This window comes from Miniopterus schreibersii (assembly GCF_964146895.1).
Source record: "Miniopterus schreibersii genome assembly, chromosome: 13".
Classification (NCBI taxonomy): domain Eukaryota; kingdom Metazoa; phylum Chordata; class Mammalia; order Chiroptera; family Miniopteridae; genus Miniopterus; species Miniopterus schreibersii.
In genome coordinates this window covers 14,630,149-14,651,859 of record NC_138113.1, presented here as the reverse complement: position 1 = coordinate 14,651,859, position 21,711 = coordinate 14,630,149, and the positions used below count along the sequence as shown (strand labels likewise).

The 21,711-nt window shown below is 33.4% G+C and overlaps 1 protein-coding gene across 9 annotated transcripts in view; it reads right to left on the bottom strand.

Moving 5' to 3' along the window:
* The window catches only part of BIRC6 (baculoviral IAP repeat containing 6), a 154,532-nt gene that overhangs the window by 50,408 nt on the left and 82,413 nt on the right, over positions 1–21,711 (bottom strand). For all 9 annotated transcript variants that reach the window (XM_081156170.1, XM_081156172.1, XM_081156177.1 and 6 more), the window contains exons 38-49: positions 20,030–20,163; positions 19,238–19,391; positions 18,496–18,612; positions 16,099–16,253; positions 14,885–15,011; positions 12,622–12,732; positions 10,845–10,978; positions 8,867–8,994; positions 3,172–3,734; positions 2,019–2,194; positions 1,036–1,132; positions 701–895 (exon numbers count right to left, since the gene is read on the bottom strand). In XM_081156170.1, the coding sequence (XP_081012296.1) occupies positions 701–895; positions 1,036–1,132; positions 2,019–2,194; positions 3,172–3,734; positions 8,867–8,994; positions 10,845–10,978; positions 12,622–12,732; positions 14,885–15,011; positions 16,099–16,253; positions 18,496–18,612; positions 19,238–19,391; positions 20,030–20,163 (2,091 nt within the window). The remainder of the gene's footprint in view (positions 1–700; positions 896–1,035; positions 1,133–2,018; positions 2,195–3,171; positions 3,735–8,866; positions 8,995–10,844; positions 10,979–12,621; positions 12,733–14,884; positions 15,012–16,098; positions 16,254–18,495; positions 18,613–19,237; positions 19,392–20,029; positions 20,164–21,711) is intronic.

Genomic DNA, 21,711 nt, shown 5'->3' with positions numbered 1-21,711 from the left:
TCATAATTACACTAGAAAAAATAGTTAAAAACGTGAACATTTGATACTATGAATGTACTCAATACACTCAGCATGATTTTTCACAATATTAACAAAACATCACATCTAGCCAACTGGCAGGTGACAAGTTTATTTTCAGTTGCTGCCTAACCTACTTATACTCACATATCAAATGAAAACTAAAGTAATAAGAAATCTAGCACAATAACCCTCAAATAATTTAAAAAGCAATGTTCAATACAGCCTTCAACTTGAAAATAATCACCTTTATTTTAAGCTGGCAATGCCCATGAGTTATAAATATGAAAAGAAAAATATGAAAGAAACTATGTAGACTGGAAAAGAGAGTAAATAGCTAAACCTGAAGCTTCTTAAGAAGGAAATACCACACAAAGTGAGAAGGAACAAGCTCTTTAAAACTAACATTTATGAAAACTGACATATCTCTGTTATTTAGTTTTCTAACTGTACTTTTTGTTTAAAATCAAAATAAAAACAAATATTACTGCTAAAGAACTATTAAAAACTTCCCTCTAATCAGTAGAATGTTTAAAAACCCACTACCTTTAAAATCAAGTGTTTTTAATTAAAATGGTAATACTGTAACATGATCAACTTACTTCAACAACTATTTTTGTTTCATTACAGCTAATAAACTATATAAATTCATACCAATAAGATTTAATAATTATTTTCTCACCCAGAGGTGCAAAGTTATGAATCCCTTCTGCATTGTCAGGCTCAGAAGCTAGTATTCTTGTTTTCAAACTGCTGTCCATAGCTTTATTTGGACCAGAGTCAAGAAATTTCATAATAGTTGATACCATACTTCTTGCAGTGTTAACAATAGCTCTTGTACTAGTAACCATATTGTTGCAAATAAGCTGAACACCACCTAAATTGGCAAAAAAATATTAAAGTTATCTTTAAATGGTTTGACATCAAGCTAACTTTCACAGAAGACTACCAAAATGAGAACATAAAGTACTATCAAATAATTACATTTAAATGACAATTACTGGAATTTTATCTTACCCATATCATGGAATGCTTTCAAGGCATCACTAGTATCCAATACTCTCAAAATGAACCACAATAATGGTTCAGATAACTGGCAAGTAGCAAGGGAGCCCTTAAAAAAAAAAAAAAAATTTACAGTGAATTAGGACAACTAAATTTCTTATTGAATAGAATATTCCTTTATGGTTTATTATAAAATGACAGCCTTAATCTAAGTCACTAAATACAAAATGTCCCCTAAAATACATAACAACTCTTACTAGAATCAAAAAGGAAGTGAACAGTCTCCTCTCTAAACTCAAGAGCATCTGTCTTTACCTACTGTTATAACTTTTACCTTAAATTAATGTGCACTGATTTGTTTTCCACTAGACATTAACTTCATTTAAAAATTAATCCTTCCCAAATATCTTTGTATCTTCCAATGAAGACATATATATGCAATACATACTTAAGAAAATGATAGTTACAAATTAGCATATAAAAAATTCCTTTAAAAATTATGTTTTAAAATCCACATTTGAAAGAATAAAAGTTAAAATAATCACATTTTAAAAAGGAAATATAAAAAGCAGTAATATTCTAACATTTTTCTTTTAAAATTATCCTAATCTCTTTTAATTAAAAGGAAACTAAATATGCAATATAAGCTTGAAAAAGTACTCATTAAATTTTCGTATGTAATATCTACAGACGACATTTTAGAATTCAACTATGCTATTTGGGGGGGGAGGAAAGAACTTTTTGGGACAATGGGAAAAAATTTAAGACTATGTTAAATGTTTTATTCTTGTATCACTGTAGTCGTCTTTGACAGTCATCACTTCAAAGGAACTTGACACTCCAACTTCTTTAATAATCTGTAGTTCTCATCTGTTGTTATTCATTTTCCAATATAGAATATGAATACTCTATTAATCTCTGTCCTATAAGTAATTCTCTACTCCCATTGCTAGAAACTACTTAAGTTACTACAACTGTTGCTGGATTGAACTTACTTGTCTGCCCATATATCCACAGGCCATATAGGTTAAAATTGGCTGCAGCATCATGTGGACTGTAGAAGCTTTTTTACTAAGGGTTGTCAGTATGGTAAATAGTCCATCCCCAACTGATATTGCATCTAATCCACCATGAAAGTTTTCATGTTTGGTGAGATGTAATCCACTTGCCCCTGGTTTAAATAAAAAGATTACACTTTTTTTTTTAAAAAGTATATCCTTAAAAACCAGTAATAATTAAAATAGGCTTAAAGACCATTTTTCCTGAAACCAGTGAAGAATAGGTACATTAATAGCTGTCTGTGTAGGTGTATGTGTACATATACCTAGAAATTAAATTATCTATCATACTACTCAGTAGAGCATTTTTTTTTGTAATCTGAGATACATGAGATATCTCTATTGCTGGTAACAATACAAAGAAGTTGCTGTTATATGAGTGAGGAACATAATTCCACATATTAGCTATATATCAAGCAGAAAGAAAATGGAGAAAAATAAGTGATATTGTTATGTAACTATACTTCCAAACAGCTAATGATTAACAGAACATGACTGTTTCCCTTACACACACAAAAAAAGAAATACCAACAAGTAAAAACATATCAGGAATGGATTTTGTCACAATTTACAAAAGTTCAATTATTTTTAAAAAAATGAACGTAACACATTAGCTTTCAAAGAGGTAGAAAAATTAAGCAACAATATATAAATTTTACATTGAGTTGTGTCATAGAAACTGTTTACACTTTGAATAAAATTTTATATTTCACTTTTTTAAGAAAATGAAAATAAATCTTACTGGTTCGCTAATACAAAATTTGATGCGAAATGTTTCATCTTTAAAATGTTAGCTATATGGGGCTATATATTGTGGTATTGCCTTAGGATAATGATATTTTTTCTTAATTTAATTGACGTTACTATGTATTTTCCAATTTTTAAAAATTTCACCTAAAATTTTTCAATATTTCAATTTACTGATTGAAACATTCTATAAAAGTTTTCACTAATAAAAATCAATTATGTTAAGAAGTTTACAATAAATTATCTCTACAGTCTAAAGTAAAAAGAAAATGAATTCATATATTGCTAAAGAGAAGAGACAGGAAAGCAGATACAAAATAAGAGAAATATCCTCAATACGTACCAATTATCATTGCCATGGCACTACTATTACACAGGCCCAGAGCAGACAAAATCTGGCTCATAATCTGCTGGTTGGCTAACACTAAGTCAGCGACATATGCAGGCGGTCCTTGAGTACTGCTACTACTTCCATTACCATCTTTGCCGCCTGAAACCTTTTCTTCATCTGAAACACTGTCAGTTGTATTGGTGGCCACAGACACTCTTGCACTGTATTCCCTATTGCCCGAAAGAGGCAGCTGTACTAAAATGTTAACCAGTTTTAACAAATCAAACATGAGTTGATCTCTTGTCATTTCTCCACAAACTGCTTTTGCATCACCTGGACGAATGAGGTTGGCAAAGAGTCCCCCAAAGCATGCTCGAGCACCCACTGAGCTATCTGATCCACTTCGAGACGTGACTTTGTCAGAGCAAGTGATATAGTGGTGCACTAAAAAGGTGACAGACTCTATCACAGCAGAAATAGTACTAACTGAAACGACTTCAAAATTCTGCTCCAGAGTAAATTCTAAGAGCTTTACTTGGGCATCAAGAGGTCCTTGACCTGTCTGGAAGGCACCCCTAGAGAAAAAGAGAAAGAATTAAAAATTAATCCATTTTAAGATCTTTAAAAAAAAAAAAGTAAACAACATAGAACAATAAAGCCAAACAATAATTAAACTCGTAGTATTCACTATTTCATTTTGTGGCAAATGGTTTCCATGTTTTCCTAAATCCTTCTTCTTGTCTCTATTTTATACAAAATAAAAATGACCTCCTTTAAAATAGAAAACTAAAGGACAAGTAAGAGGTGATTCTGAAGGTACAGACAAAAATATTTAAATATCACAAGGCACTCCTCATAATAAAATGAACTATTATGTTACATCCTCAAATATTGCTATTTAAATCATTCCCCATGGATTTTAATTTCAAAAATTAAGATTCAATCAAATAATTCTTATGCATCAAAACTAAATGCTCTTAACTTCTGCTTATGCTGCCCCCAACATAACAAGAAAAAGCTAAATTGACCATAAAGTCATAACTCTTCTTGAACCCATTAGATAGCTGAGGTCAAAGGGTACCAAAAAGCCTGATATCAATAAAAGGCGCCTCCAAGGAGAAGAATATCAGCATTGGTTTTCCTGTGGCAGAATTTAATAAAAAGAGACACTGACGATATATATTAGCTAAGGAGAATTGTGCTAAGATATTTAATAAATTGCTGAACACCAAGAATGCGAGAGTAATAACACAGAACCCTTGAAGTTCACATCCATTCAAAGGCATTCTCCTTACCCGCCACCCCTACACACCTTGCCCTACACATCAATTCCACTTGCAGATCCTGAATTATACACTTTATAATAAACTAGTAAACATAAGTAAAGTGTTTTTCCTGAGTTCTGTGGGTTGTCCTACAGAATTATCGAATCTGAGGAGTTGTGAGAACCCCTCAATTTGTAGCAAAACTGGACATAGTGTGGGTAACCTGGGGAACTGAGGCTTGCAACTGCCCTCTGAAATAAGAGCAGTCTTGCAGAACTGAGCAGTTAAACCTGTAAATTTGATGCTAACTTTTGGTAGTGTCAGTATAGGATTGAATGGTAGGACATCAATTGATGTCAGATAAGAGAAATGGTACTAGAAAGACACTGGCATTTGGTGTCTGAAAAAAGAACAAACCCTCAAATACCATTAGCTGTTTTCCACCGCGTGGAGGGAAGGAAATGCTCTCCTTGCTCACAACAAAAGCTGAGGATGGAGCAAGAACACTGGAAACAAGTCCCCTATACCCCAACCCCTACAGAAACAGAGGTAACTACTTCCATTTGAAGCTGATGTAACATTAAAGGTAACCATAGCAACAACAAAACCCAAATCCAACTCAACTCCTGAAAAGTGACTCAAATATTCACACTAATCTCCCTGGAAGAGACTTGTCTCTTTCCAGGCAAAAATACTACTCACTTCAGTATCTAAAAGATACAAGTTTATCTGAAGCAAAAAACTGTAGGAACATATTTTGTGTGTACAGCATAAGCAAACATTTGACAACTACATCAGAAAAGACAAGAGAAATATATTGTTGTAAAGTTCTGACATTTGTGAGAAATTGGAAATATACTGGTGTGATTATATGTAAGTTAAGGTAGACTGTGATAAAAAAAAAAGATGCATGATGTAAAGCTAAGGCAAACACTATGATCAAATTAAGTTATTAATAAATAATAAGCCAACAGTGGGAACAAAACGAAATCATCAAGAAAATACTTAATCCAAAAAGTATGCAGAAACTGATTATTAAAAGGGAACAAAGAATAAGCAGAAAACTGGCAAAGTGACAATTTTAGTCCACCGTATCAATAATTACATTTAATGCGAAATGGTGACCAATTAAGAGACAGATATTGTCAAATGCTTATATAAGATAAAAGAAACCACCCCAGTAAAAGTGGGGGGAGACAAGGAAGACAAGTTTTTGCATTTAAACTGAACATCACACTGGAGGTCCTAACCAGGATGATTAGGATGGTGGGGAGGGGACATACACAATGGAAAAAACAAGACTATTTTCATTGATCACATGACTGTGTACAAAGAAAAATCCCAAAGAGGCTACAACTCTTCACAAATAGATATATAGATTGGCACATTCTCAATCAAAATCCAGCATGGTTTTGTGGGTTGGTTTTTTTTTGGGGGGGAGGGGGTTGTAAGGTGGGTAAGAGGCAATAAGCTGCTTTAAAATTCATATGGAAAAGCAAAGGAGATAGAAAGCCAAAACAATTTTTAAAAGAACAACAAAGCTGGGAAATCCATTGCCAGATTTCAACAAATAACATAAAAGTACCAAGGCAGCCCTGGCCAGTGTAGCTCAAGGCTCTCCTCAGGTTCAATTCCTGGTCAAGGGCACGTACCTGGGTTGCAGGTTCACTCCAACCACCCCTGCGCCTCCCCACCTCAGGGTGCATGTGGGAGACAACCAGTCAATGTGTCTCTCTCACATTGATGTTTCTCTGTCTCTCTCTCTCTCTCTCTCTCTCCTTCCTCACGGGAAGATTAACAACAAAAAGGTATCAAGACAGTATGACACTGGAAAAGAACAGAAATAAACATCAATCCTATAGAAGAAAGTCCAGAAATAGAGCAAGACAAATATGGTCAATTGATTTTTTAAAAGGGTACAAAGAGAATTCAATGAAAAAATGACAGCCTTTTCACAAACAGTATAGGAACAAATGGATATCCATAGGCAAAAAAATAAACCTCAGCCTAAATGCAAACTTTAACATAAACCTAGATATAAAACCTAAAACTGTAAAGTTCCTAGAAGAAAACAGAGGATCATCTGTATGACATTGGGCTACACAAGGATTTCTTTTATGACACAAAATTAATGATATATAAAAGAGAAGCTTGACAAGACAATCAAAATTAAAAACTGCTTTCTGAAAGATACTGTCAAGAAAACTAAAATATAATCCACAGAATAGTAGAAAATATCTACAAAATGCTCATCTGATAATAATGAATGCCCTCTTCATATTATGACTGGGTATGTCCTTTCAATCTATATTATTAATTTAACTGAGGAGCTGCTGGCTAATTCAACAGGATTCCAGAGACTTGCTTCAAAACAAACATAACAAAAACTAAGAGTATTCGTAGGGGACAACCTTACAAATACGATTAAAGAAACTGCTAGAAAATGTATGGGGTTTGTGTAGGATGAAAGAGGGTGGAAGAGTAGCTGGGGAAAAAAACCTAATTAAGTTTTTGAGGACTGTAAAGCGATAAATATTCTCACTTAAAAAAGAAAACCAGCCTGGCCAGGCATGGCTCAGCAGGATCCAGGAGATTGGGGTTCGATTCCCAGTCAGGGCATATGCCCGGGTTGCGGGCTCGATCCCCAGTCGGGAGCATGCAGGAGGCAGCCAATCAATAACTCTTTCATCATTGATGTTTCTATCTCTCTCTCTCTCTCCCCCTCTCCTTTCCTCTCTCTGAAATCAATAAAGATATATTAGAAAAAAGAAAACCATGTAACTAAAACCAAGATTAATATTACTGTAAGAAATGTTAGAGTAAATGTACTGAATTTTCATATGAAAATCTTTCCTGTTATACTAACCTACATGACTGAACTATACTAAAGCCTATACCTAACGAATATGTTTAGAGGTCTCAGCTTAAAAAGAAACACAAGCCTAGTTGAAATAAAAATGAAATAAATGGTAACTGATTTTGCTTGTCAGCTGATTTTATATATACCATCCAAAATCTCACAAAAAATTCACGTTCTTATTTTGCAAAATATATGCAAAAATGATAAAGGCATGCCCTTGGTTTTGTGACTGTCACTCCTCCTTGCCCCTATCCTTCACTATGTATATACTACAAAAAAGTTCAACTACAACCAAATTAGTATTTTAAAATTGTTATAAAGGAGGAAGTAAACACAAGTGAGGAAAGTAGCTATGAAATTAAATTTTCTGCAGCTATGTAAATATATCTCCATATACATTTTGCACATTAGTTTTTGTACTAGGCATTAAGCATTTTGTTTTATTTTTAAAACACTATTATAGCCTGGCCAGGTGTGGCTCAGCGGTTGAGCATTGACCTAGGATCCAGGCGATCAGGGTTCGATTCCCAGTCAGGGCACATGCCCAGGTTGCCGGCTCGACCCCCAGTCGGGGGAGTGCAGGAGGCAGCCGATCAATGACTCTCTCATCATTGATGTTTCTCTCTCTCTCTCCCTCTCCTTTCCTCTCTCTGAAATCAATAAAGATATATTAAAAAAAAAAAAAACTACTATGAACAAGTTATTTATGTTAAATTTTATAAACTACATCCTTTTCTGATTCCTAACATTTTAAAATTAATTTTTCAAAAATCATGTAATCTATAAATAATTTTTACCATTTCCTAATATATATATTTTTTCAGTTTTAAATTCTCTGGCACTTTCAGAATGAAAATAAGTAATAAAGATAGCAAATAGTGCCTTTGGTTTATCCCTGATATTAAAGAAAATTTTTAATATAACCAAATATGTGAGTTTGATTTGTTCATCATCTTGGGGTTTTTTTTTAATATTAAATAAGATGATACTGTTTATATTACATTAAAAGTTTTTATTAGAAAGTAATGTTAGGTTTTATGAAACGTCTATAGTATGATGAAAATAACTCATGTAATATGATGTGATACTGAGCCATTCATGCATTTTAAGAAGCAACCCATCATGGTCAAAGTATATTCTTTTAACATACTGCCTGATTTTATTAATAAATTTACTTATAACATTTATATGAAATTAGCATGTAATTTTCTTTCTCTCTCAGGTTTTCTTATTATATCTTGGTTTCAAATAAAATCATTGGTAGCTTTAATTCTGATTCTATATCCTAGAACAAGTTAAACGAATTCAAATAAATTTCCCCTAAAGGGTTTATGATAAATAATCTATGAAGACATTAAAGGCAATATATTCCTTTTATAATTGAAAGTTCACAATCTGAGAGAGCTATAATGAAATAAAATGAAACAAATAGGGAAAAATCAATAGACTCTTCCCCCTTAATCTTAATATCCTACTGTTTATCTATTTCCAGACACACACCCCAAAAATGGTAAGGTAAAGTTCATTTAAAGAAATACATATTACTTACACATAAGAAATATATGCATACATTGAAATTTACCTTTCTGTTGAAAGTATATGAATTAGCTTGAGTAAAAATTCACTGAATATCTGAGGACATGTTGAAGAAAGATGCACTTGTAATCGGGTAAGAAATTCTTGCATAGCTTGTGTAGCTGTTGGCCCAACCTGAAAAAATGTGAAATTTCATTGAAAACTGCTTACTGATACTATTTACAGAACATTCATTTAAAAAGTAGCAAGTGTTAAACAAATACTATAGTATTGTAACTTTTCATATGAAGAACAAAAATATTAACATTGATAGCAGGAAACCAATTAATATTTTAGGTCTTAAATAAAAAATTATATTCTATTGTTAATAATGTTTCACTATGATTCAGAACAACTTATATTAGGTTTATTTAACTCAATACAAAAAAAAGATTCACCTTAATTACACAAGAAATATCTTCATAATACTTTCAAAAGTACAGAGAACTTATGTACTGATTTTCACAAACAACCTTATTAATATCCCATTTCAAAACAAAAAAACTAAGACTCAGAGATTAAGTAATCCACAAAAAGTCATGCTTCTAATGACTAGCAGAGCATACACTAAAGTAAATGAAAAAAACAAAACTACAAACAAAAAACCTAAAGCTGAAAACAAACCTGCACCAATTTCTAAAAAACTACTATCCCAAACTTCTATCTCATCAATGAAAGAAATGATAGAATCACACTAAATAACCTGAGGTATGTTCAGGTGTTATGTAATACTTATACATATTATTTTATTCCATTCTAATTTGATATAATCATAAAACAACTGGAGCTTTGGAAAAATAAAATGTAATTTAATGCTCCAAAATATTTTAAAGTTAGATAAACTTAATTGTTAATACTGAGCATTATATATTGTAACATTCGTAACCAAACTTCCTCTATAAAACCAAGACATCTGTGGAAAGCTTTATTTTCAATAACTTACTCAGGCTTAAAAAATATATAGGAAGGAAAAACACTATTTTATGCAGTGGCATGCTCCCTGACTCCTAGCTCTACCACTAACTAGCTGCACAACTGAGGTCAATGCAGATAATGCATGTTTTCTCTTATGTTAAATAATTGAAGTTAGAATCATTGATACCAGCATTGTCCACATTTCAAAATCATGCAATCTTTATATACAAAACCACTTGATAACCTGCCTCTGCTCTCACCAAAACTCTGACCCAATCTAACTGCAAGCAGTTCCTTCTTTTTCTAATTATTTTCCTTGTCTAATTTATTTTATTATGATCTACAAAATTAAAGTATATTCAGTATGATTCCACCAAAATTTACGCTCCAAGAAGGCAGAAACTTGGTCTTAGTAAATGCTTTTATCCTTAGCACCTAGAACAGTCCCTAGACCTAGCACAGAGCTAAGAATTAAAAGATAACACTGTAAGATAATCTTGAGTAACTTCATTAAAAAGATGCTATGAACACTAAATATATTTTTATATGAAAAGAAATAAAATGAAGTAGAAATATTTTTTAAAGTAGTACTAATACAGCAAGAAATTAACATGATATAAAGGAAATACGTTGCAAAACTAAAACTGTTTATAAGCTCTGATACATCTTATTTTTTGTTAAATAAAATTTTTAACATTATAAAATAACTAAGTTAGGTGAATTGTCAATTCTGATGGAAGTCATTACAAATGATACATTATTTTTAAAAACTTAATTCCAAATTTTTTGAAATGCTTCCCTGACTTTCAGGTATTTATTCAGAATATTGCTTAAATTATACAAAATTGATGCCAAAAATCCAACAGAAAACTTAATGCCCCCTATAATTCAGTTTTAACATAGCTATTATTATAAATAATTCAAAACATTTTACCACATTGATATATAAAAGGCTATCATTTAATACTGTGGCAATAACAACTTTATATATTTAGGTGCATTAAAGTTTTTCTTTACAAACGTTACATTTTTATAGAATGGGCCTATCACTGGTTTTCAAGTCACATTACCTGTGGACTGTGCTGATTTGTTCCATGTGGACTGGTGCCAGAAAGAAATTTCACTAAAACATGAATCAGGTTTGGATCAGAAACCAACAGATGGGCAGTACTGTCCTGAGTACCAATGGCACTGCTGGAACCAGCTATAAAACATTAAAAAACCAAAGTTCTTTAAAAAATGGACCCTGAAACAATGAAAATGTAGTATTTAAAACATCTTTTAGTTCCAGGGAAAACTCACATATTCCTGGTGTTACAGGTCATTAAAAGGGTATGAACTAACTGAGATGGATTCATTCTCTATTTTCATCTACCACCAATCTCCTTCCTCTCTACTATTTCAATTGTGAAAAATGCCCAGTTTTCTGAACAATCAAGTGGAAAATAAATAACTAAATGCTTAATGTCCTTTTGATGAACCTAACCCTCTTCCAGAAATAGATATCTACTTTGCAGGTAAATTTTAAACCAACTTTTTAAGATAAATCGAGGCAAAAACTATTCATTTTTGCACGTGGGCTGTTTGAAGGTTGTACACATTAAATGATAGACGGGCAATGCACCAGTTTTCTGAACTGAATAAAATATCCTTTGGGTTAAATCTATCTTCAGGATCATATAGTAATACCTTTGATCTCCTACTTCGAAAACACATTCCAAATGAGAAAATTGAATTTTGATGCTAAGCAATGATTTAAATTAATATCTTATCAATGTCATAGAGCTTTCTATTTAATGAAATTAAGTCCAAACAGAATGGGGAAGAAATCCACTCTCCTGTTGTCGTAATCTACAAATGGAATACAGATTTCAATTCACCAATGGCTAGTCCTCGCCCTCTAATATGAACTTTGATCCCTAACTCACAACCACCTCAAGAATGCCAGATAAAAACCTAGAATTAACCATGAAAATTAAAACCAATAAACACTATAGAAGATAATACAGGACAGTATTTTCATGACTTTTGAGACACAAAAGCCACAGAAAGCACTAAAAGTTCCTTTCTGAGAATTTCAGAAATTATTTCACAATCTTAACTAAAATGGAAAAAAAGGGGTGGGGTGTGGAAAGAAAAAAGCTTAATAGGACATCAGAATCTGAGAAAAAGTAATTATGTTTAGTTAATATAGGATGTGAAAAACAAAAACCGAGGAATCTAGTTATATATATTAATGAATATTATAGCCCAGCTGGCGTGGCTCAGCAGCTGAGCGTCGACCTAGGATCCAAGAGATTGCGGTTCGATTTCCGGTCAGGGCACATGCCCGGGTTGCGGGCTTGATCCCCAGTGGGGAGCATGCAGGAGGCAGCCGCTCAATGACTCTCTCATCATTGATGTTTCTCTCTCTCTCTCTCTCCCCCCCTTCCTCTCTCTGAAATCAATAAAGATATATTAAAAAAATATTATAATGAATAAATCATTTTTAAGTACAAAGGCACTTTAATAGAATAACTAACATAAAACACTGATTAGTATTAAATATTTGACTTTCTACTCTAAAAGTAATCAATTTTATTTTAATATTATTAAGTTTTTAGTAGGTAAAAATATGATTTGAATTCGTAATGGTACATATATTAGAGTATATTATCAGTGTAAAGAAGCACAAAGTATATGATATGTAACAACAAATTCAGAAGACACATATTCAAATAAGAAAATCATTTTCATAACTATACCACTTCTTAGAAAAAGCTTTTTACAGACCCTGATAGCAAGAACAATGTATATGTCATAGATTTAAAAGAATAAATGGATTTAAAAGAATAAATTTTTACTTACAATTAAGCTGCATGTTCGTCATGATCGTTAGACTATGAAGTACAAGGCACCACGTCCGGAGCAAGGTATTGGGATACCAAGCTAACACTGTGAGAAAGCTAGTTATTGATGCTATGTAGAAAAAAGAAAAGGGAAAATTTCCACTCAGAAAAAGCAAATGTACACTAAGAATTAAAAGCAAAAAGAATGAATTCAAAAATACTTCCTTAAGTCAACTCACTACCTAGTGTCCCCAAAACATACAAATGAAAGAGTTCCCTATTAAAAAGTACAAAAGCATTAAGAGTCAATAACATTTTATGGCTAAGTAAAAAGCTCAGCCCATGACACATAAATTAATGTTATCATTATAAATTTGTTGTCCTTTTCAGGCATTTCTACTGAAACAGAATTTGTATTTTACTAAAAATCCTCACATTCTGCAAAACTGAAAATAATAAGGCTTACTGGAAAAACAGGGATGGGGTAGACCAATCAAAACCAATGTAACTTCACAACCAAGCACAAACTACAACGGTAATCAGGTTGCTTGCAAGGCCCAGATAAGATAAGAAGCACCTGTACCAGCTGAAGAAGCCAAAACAGCTATTCAAAATGTACAAACATAATAGTGTGTCCAGACTGTACTTTTAAAACACCCTGTAAAAATGGCTCATTCTAGATCTTAGGCAGGAAATACAGAGTCTGGGGAATCTATTATACTAAAAGCTAACAGAAACATTTCTTTTTAAACCCCCCCATCCCCCCAAAAAAGTAACTAAAAAAGGAGTATCTTACTGGCCATAAATAGCACAATATCAGCAACAATACGAATTTCAATTGTAACAGAAGCATAAAAAATATTTTTAATTCCATAAACTTATACAGATATTTACTAAAGAAACTTACACGTTATGAATATAGACTACTTGTGAAATGGTTCATTTTTAAAACTAATTCTAAAAAAGAAAAAAATTTCCAGCATTTTCCTGCCTTTATTATACAAACTATATCATAAGGTGACATAATAGCATATAAAAGGAAGTTTCTCTTTATGGGAGTATTTTACCTAATAAATAAAGAAGGAATGACAGATTATCTTCATTTTGAAACATCTAGTGAAATGTTAATGACTTTATGCATTAAGCATCAATATCTATTATCATAAAGAGAGACAACCTATGAAATGTCTTAAAAACCTCAAATCAGATCAAGCTTTAATTTACTACAGTTTATAATAACTATCAATTTACAGGAAATACACAGGACATCATGGAGATATAATCACTAAGAAACAGGACCTTGGAAATCCTGGAAAACATACAGCCAAATTTCTTTGACAAATGATTTTGCAAGGGGACAAAAAAGACACAGAGGGAACCTACTGAGATTAAAAGGGATTTAAGAGACACAATTAACTACAATGTGTAGACCTTATATAGATTTTAATTCAACTAAACAAAAAATAATTTTGTTAAAGTTGAGACAATTGTTTAAATACTGACCAGATATCTGATGCTAGTAAGGAATCATTACTTTTCTATCAACTCTTTTTTAATATTTTTCACAATAACAAAGTTTAAAAAAGCAATGGGAGCAAAATTTATAATAATAATTATTAATAGAGGGAAAAAATGAGAACCAATTAAAGTTAGGCTGGTCTTGCTGAAACAATGCAGACATAAGTGGAACTATTAGCCAATGTGGCTGTCACTAGGCTGAAAAGACAGGTGTGAGAGCTGTGCATGGTAAGGATGCCCCTCAATAGGGAGAAAGGACCAGGAATAGATCATTTTCACTTTTCTTAAAATACAACTAAAATAGATTCTTACAGTCAGACCTAAAGGCTAGTTCTAGTCCGGTTGAAGGTATTATTCCAGTTTCCACATTCTTGCATATGCCAAGAAAAAAATAAACACAATTTCTATGGCAAATTAATATCCTTCTCCAATTTATCTACTTCCCTAGAAGCAAATTCACATTTTAAAAAAACATTAATTGCAACAAAACAGCCTATGAACAAGACAATACTTTAAGGGAATCCAATGTAAAGATTAACAGAACATTGTCAATTTTAGTTGTACACAGGCATAAGATAATACAACCAAGAAAATAAGGGTCTTCTAGTCTCTTTCCTACTAATTATTAAGTCAGGGTATAAAAATATTTTTCTTTCACTAAAATATTATAACCCTTATGACAAAGTTTAAGTATATATTAACCTAATCATTACCTTGTTAGCTTATTATTTAGGCTATATGAATTATTTTCCTTCTGATATTACCTTGATTTAATGAAATGACAGGTATTCGATTAGCATTATATAAAAAAATTTCTGCTCCATTCTCTTTGTTTCCAGATGAACTAGAATTCAGGCTCAATGTGAGCCACAATTGGAGAAGTGATTCCAACTGAAAAAGAATGAAAATTGACAGAAAAAAAAATAGTATCTATTATATTATGAAATACTACTTAAACAAAATCTTATGTATGAATCCCTATGGTTAAGTCTAATTTTTCTATTAAATACTTCATCTGGTTACTTCAATTCAGTTGACAAGCAAGCAATCTTAAAGTTCTTGATGAATCAAAATTTAACTTAATTAAAATTTATAATTTACCGAATAGAAATGTTTTCCTAACTTAAAAGAGGTGATTCAAGTGTTTAAATACAAGTGTATTTAAACTATAATATATATACAGTTGACCCTTGAACAACACGGGTTTGAACTGCACAGATCCACTTACATGCAGACTTCTTCAGTACATATGTAAACGTATTTTCTGTCCCTTAAGATTTTCTTAGTAACGCTTTTCTCTAGCTTACTTTATTTTAAGAATACAGTATAGCCCTAGCTGGTCTGACTTAGTGACTGGAGTGTCAGCCCAAGGACTGAGGGGTCCTGGCTTTGATTCTGGCCAAGGGTACATACCTCCGTTGCAAGCTTGATCCCTGGCCCTGGTTGGGGCACGTGCAGGAGGCAACCAATCAATGTGTCTCTCTCACATCGATATTTTTCTCTCTCTTTCCCTTCCACTCTCTCTGAAAAGCAATGGAAAAAATATCCTCGAGTGAAGATAAAAGAAAAATTAAAAAAAAAAAAAGAATACAGTATAGAATACATAAAATATACAAAATATGTGTCATTGACTGTTATGAGTAAGGTTTCTGGTTAACATCAGGCAATTAGTAGTTAAATTTTGGGGTAGTCAAAGTTATATGTGAATTTTCAATTGTGTGGCGGAGGTAGTGCCCCTAACCTCTGCGTTTTTCAAGAGTCAACTGTAGCTGGATCTAATCAATAAAGCTTAGGATCATAAACATTATATATGACCTATCACTGAGGAGCTGTGGTTATCAAAGCATCTCCAATATTTTTCCATCTCAGCATGATAAAGAAATAATCCCTGTTAGGTTGAGAATGATCTCCCCAGTCATTTTCATCTTTTATTAGGCTGGTAATGTCTAAAAATGTACCATTTCTCCTGAAGTCATACCTGAACATGATGGACTTGAAGCATGGAAAAAAGTTTGTTGAAACAAACATTTAACATTGGGACAGATGATAACTGTATAATAAGTTGGTTGGATTGGTTCGCTGCTTGTAAACCCCCTAGAAGTGAATCATCTGTTCCAGTGGGAGACTGTGATACTGAAAATTAAACACAATTATGATTTTATACACAAATCAGGAGAAATGCTAACTAGCTATTACTATGTATAGGTAAGTGAAGATCATTTTTGTAAAAAAATTAAAATTGCATTCTTTAAAATGATTCGTTATTATTTGAAAACTTGTTTTTACCACTTTACTTGAAAGTCGAAAAGACAATCAACAGAGAAGCTCCCAAATTCAAAGGATTTGTCCACCAAAGAAAAGGAATCTTACTCTCTAGCAATTTTTATTTTCAAAATTTTTCCTAATAAGAGGAAAAGGGAGAGAAAGAAGAACCTTGACTAATTCTTAAGAAGGTAGTTTTAGAATAATCTACAGTCTAGTCTATTGATTCTTTTTTTCTTTCTCTCTTTCTTCCACCCCTGCGACGAATGTCTAGAAGTGCCTGTGGCATGAGCCAACTGAAACTGTGCTCACTTTCCTGGGCGAGGCTTCTAGGGTACTCTGGTCCACAAGCAAAGCCTGGCAGGCCACAGGCTGGCCAGCAGGGATTAGAATGGATAATATAGTCTATTGATTCCTAACTCTGACTGCACAGTAAATTACCTGGGAAGCATCCAAAAATCCTGATGTCCAGGCCACCCCTCAAATGAATTAAAAATGTAATTCATGGGGAGCAGAGAAATATAGGGACTCTAAGAGCAGTTCTTCATATATTTAGAAAATTATGATATTAAAAGGGGGGACACAGTTCTGTACATGACAATAATCAAAAGACAGACTATATTAAGAGACGCAGAGCTGGCTGGTGTGGCTCAGCAGTTGAGCACTGACCTATTATCCAGGAGATCAAGGTTTGACTCCCGGTCAGGGCACATGCCTGGGTTGGGGGCTCGATCCCCAGCAGGGGGTGTGCAGGTGGCAGCCAATCAATGACTCTCTCATCATTGATGTTTCTATCTCTCTCTCTCCCTCTCCCTTCCTCTCTCTCTGAAATCAATATATATATACACACACACACATACACACACACACATATATATATACACACACATGTATGAAAAAGAGAAGCAGATACAAATTACAAAAGGATATTCTAATAAATGTTTGTTTTTAATGTCTATCAAAGAAAAGAGCTACTATGGGCAGTATTGAGATGTCTGTGGTGACAGAAAGGGGTCCCCATTATTATATAGGAGACAATATACAACAACATTAGTGTACCAATACTAAGATTATAGGACACCATCTTTTATTTTTATAAAGTTTGCAACAAAAGAATTTAATTTAACATAGGAAGATCTAATAACCCAAAGTTTTCTACGAAAATGGATGGTGAACTTCTCTTCATAGAGGGGACATGATGCTCTTCCTAGGTTCTAACTATAACTACCCCATTAATCACCATCTACCCAGAAAAGGTAAAGTGATTCAAAGGCCTGGGGGGAGGGGGATGACGGACATGAGGACACAAAAAACATCCATCACCATTTTCTCAGCACATCTCCTCAATCTTTGTCTTTTGAGAGACAGGCTGCTATCTAAACTGTACTCACCTGACAGGAGGAGATTACCCAAGTCTAGCACTGTACATCAAGGGTCAGCAAACCATGGCCTGATGGCCAGACCTGGCAGGCCACCTGATTCTGTAACAGCCATGCCCATTCCTTTACACACTGCCTGTGGCTGCTTTAATGCTACGAAGTCAGAGTTGTGTAGCTGCAATACCCACCACATGGCCCAGAAAGCCTAAAATATTTACTATCTGGTCCTTTATTATAAAAAATTTGCCTTCCTTTGCAGAAGATAATCAGATAGTAAATCCTTTAGATTCTGCAGTACAATTGGGCCCATTTGGCTCTCATCCTTACCTAGGTCTTTAGCCCTAGTCTTTAAGGATAATAAAGATGTTACTGAAACAAAAGCCACTTTATCAATAATTTGGATATAATGCAATAAACTCACAGGCAACTAGCTAATAGCCTAGGAATTTCCTTAACCTCACACTACAATAACAAAAACATGACTCAGGTTTTTGGTTTGAATTTAAGAGTACTACATGGAGGTATTTTATTCCCCTCCACTCTCCCAACTTGTTAATCTTTTGTCTTATTTCTCAACTTGCTTCTAATTTAGTGAGAGAGATGCTATATATTTAGCCCACTCAGACTCATACAAGACATAAAATTTAAAAATCTGTCATTGTTGAGTACACCTGAAAATAATCAACAGATAAATCATTTATTGCAATACTATAAGAATGATGATTTTCACTTACATGTAGGAGATGTATTTGTTAATGCCTGTAAAATGGAATCTGCTTCCAAGGTAGACATCATTTTCAACATCAGTTCTGCTTGCTGTTCAAGTCCAACTTCTAAGCGAGCATCTAGGGCTAAAAAAAAGCAATGGAAAGATTTTTTTAAAAAGCTATACGATAATTCTTACTCATGTTCTACACCCAAACCCAAAACTGGGTGAGAAATGTGTCCTCACATAAGAACAACCTGGCATGAGGCTGTCAGAGCCACAGCAGGCCAGGGATAGGAGAGTGAATATGTAGTAAGAGGTGGATCAGATAAGTGAAGCAATGATAATGGAAACACTGAGAACCAGGTTCCTCACTGTCATAGAACAAAAGATGTAACTATACAAACGGAGACAACTAAAATGAAGCCTAAGGCTCGGCCGGGTGTGGCTCAGCGGTTGAGCGTCGACCTGGGATCCAGGCAATCGGGGTTCGATTCCGGGTCAGGGCACATGCCCGGGTTGCGGGCTCGATCAGTGACTCTCTCATCATTGATGTTTCTATCTCTCTCTCTCTCCCTCTCCTTTCCTCTCTCTGAAATCAATACAGATATATTTAAAAAATTAAAAAATAAATAAAATGAAGCCTAAGGCACATCTGTGATATTAAACCCTGCTAGTACACACTCAGGCTCAACTTCTCAAGAGCAAAGAATAAACTAAAGACTTGTTGCAAGAACAGCGTATGTCTTAAAATATAAACATATACTTACCCTGAGACACTGAAACACTAACTGTCTGAGATCCATTCTTCTCTGTATTTGTGGGTGGCTTTGCTACAGGAATTCCAAGACCTCCAATGTAAGGGTTGTAATTGTAGGTGCCATAATCAGCACCCCAATAATCATACCAGGTACTGCTTATTGGCTTAAAAAAAAAGAGGAAAACATCCGAGGTTTATTTTTGCCTCTTCAGAGAGAGTGACATTATTATTTACATTATCTAAACAGGGCTACAAAATAAACGTTCTCTCCACCCTTTAAATTCCCCAAAACATATGTATAATCCTAATGATCTAGAGGAATGGTTGAGTAATATTCTCTATTTATACAAAATATAAAAAACACCTTATTTAAAACCTGTGAGATAACTACTATCCTTAATAAAATCTCTTATACACAAAAAGAACCAAAATAAAGTAACAGGGGTATATCAGATCCTTTAGAAAAGTTGAGGCTAACACAGAAGTAAAATCTGCAATGAAGTTAGCTTGGATCAGATTAAATGCTGCTTGAAATGTTTATAATCCGTAAGTATACTTCTCCATGCTTATCAGTGGTTCTTATATAATATTAGTGGACATATTAACAATGACGTAAGTTTTCCTTATACTATGCATTTGGTATATAGTATAGTACCTATAGCAATTTAATGTATTTTTAGTACATTAAATAACGGGTTACATTTGGTGATAAATATGTACACTTTCTTCTTTTGAGTAATGAATAAACCTAAAGTATAAGATGAAAGGTTTTATGTGCAAAGAATACTATAGTGCATCATACCTTAAAAACTTTGGCTGCAAGAGGGTCCTTTTCCAAATCAATATCTAAAGGATCAATGTCAACTTCCATTAGATCTTGAAGTAGCTCAAGATCAATTTCTTTATCTTTTTCCAAAGAGGAAAGAGGAGGTGCACCTTCAAATAAATGAAAGTGATTTTAACCAGTATATTGCTTTCAATTACAGAAAAAGTTATTTTATTTGTACGTAACATGTTTCTGCTGAATAAAAATTTCTAAATTCTTATTCTTGAAAATTAGGCATTAATAGGTATGCAAATGTATCACTCTATAACACAATGAAAAAGAATCCAATGCAACAGTATTTGATTTCCTGAGGAAAAAGACCATGGCACTAACCCCTGTTGAATCAAGTTGCATAAAGTTTAAATACTACTAATTTTTTTTTACCTCCAATAAGAAGTTCATTATGTTACATCTAATTTTTCAGGAACTGATACTGGTAAAAAGCAAAAAAGATTCAAGTTGTAAGACTGCTATTCACCTTATTTTTCTATTGTGAATTATAAAGTATTTTGCTTTTAGAGGTCTCCAAATTCTTAACTAGCCTTCTATGCCATACAACTCTTATCCTCGCATCCTTCCCACCCTCTTATTCAACATATATTTATAGAATGCCTAGCAAATGCCAGCCTGTATTAGGGTTTGAGTATATGAAGATTCATAAAACAAATTTCCACCCTCCAAGAAATTAATAGAGGTTCAGAGGTGAGGGTACACTACAGATATTAAACCAACTACAACATAGTAAGTGCTATTAGAGAGAATCGAGTGTAAGGCACCACTAGTGGCAGTCTCCAACATGCTGGTGGTGATGGATGGAAAAGCTTCTTGGAAAAGGGCACGTATTATGTGAATAGTAGATAAGAAGTTCATCCTGCAAACAGGAGACACTCTGTTCCAGATAAAGGGAGTATCAGGTAGAAAGGGTAAAATTATGAGAGAATGTAAGATTAAGGAATGGCAAATGGCCCTGCCCTATGTGGCTCAGTTGGTCTGTCATCGTCCTGTGCACTGAAAGGTTGCTGGTTTGATTCCCAGTCAGCACATATGCCCAGGTTGTGGGCTCAATGCCCTATAGGGGGTTGTGCAGGAGGCAGCAATTGATGTTCTACTCTCCCAATGATGTCTCTTTCTCTCCCTCTCTCTCTAAAAATCAATTTTTAAAAACTTTTTAAAAACAAAACAAAAAAGACAAATAATTGAAATGACCACACCATCCAACATATATAGGGTAGTAACTAAAATAGGCTTAAAAAGTAGGGAGTATCCCACAAATGATTGTGCAGGCTAACATAGTTACTTTTTTAAAAAGCAGGAGAAAAAAACAAAGGGAAGAAAAGAAAGCAAATATACCCCAAAAAGTGAATCTTAAACAAGAGCCTTTAACCCTGTGTTCTTAACCACTGAACATCTTTAACAGTTTTCTAGGGTGAAATTTCTTCAACAAAGTCAAATCAAACCACATCAAAGTAACCAGGACATTATGAAAAGATAGCAGTTTATTATAATGAGCATTCATTCAGAGAATCAAAGCAAAACATAATCATTAGGAAAATAACTGATATGGTTACTAAGTCCAAAAAGACCTAATATAAAAATATAAAAATTAATTTTATACTTCACTTATATGTGGAATCTAAGGAACAAAATAAATTGACGAA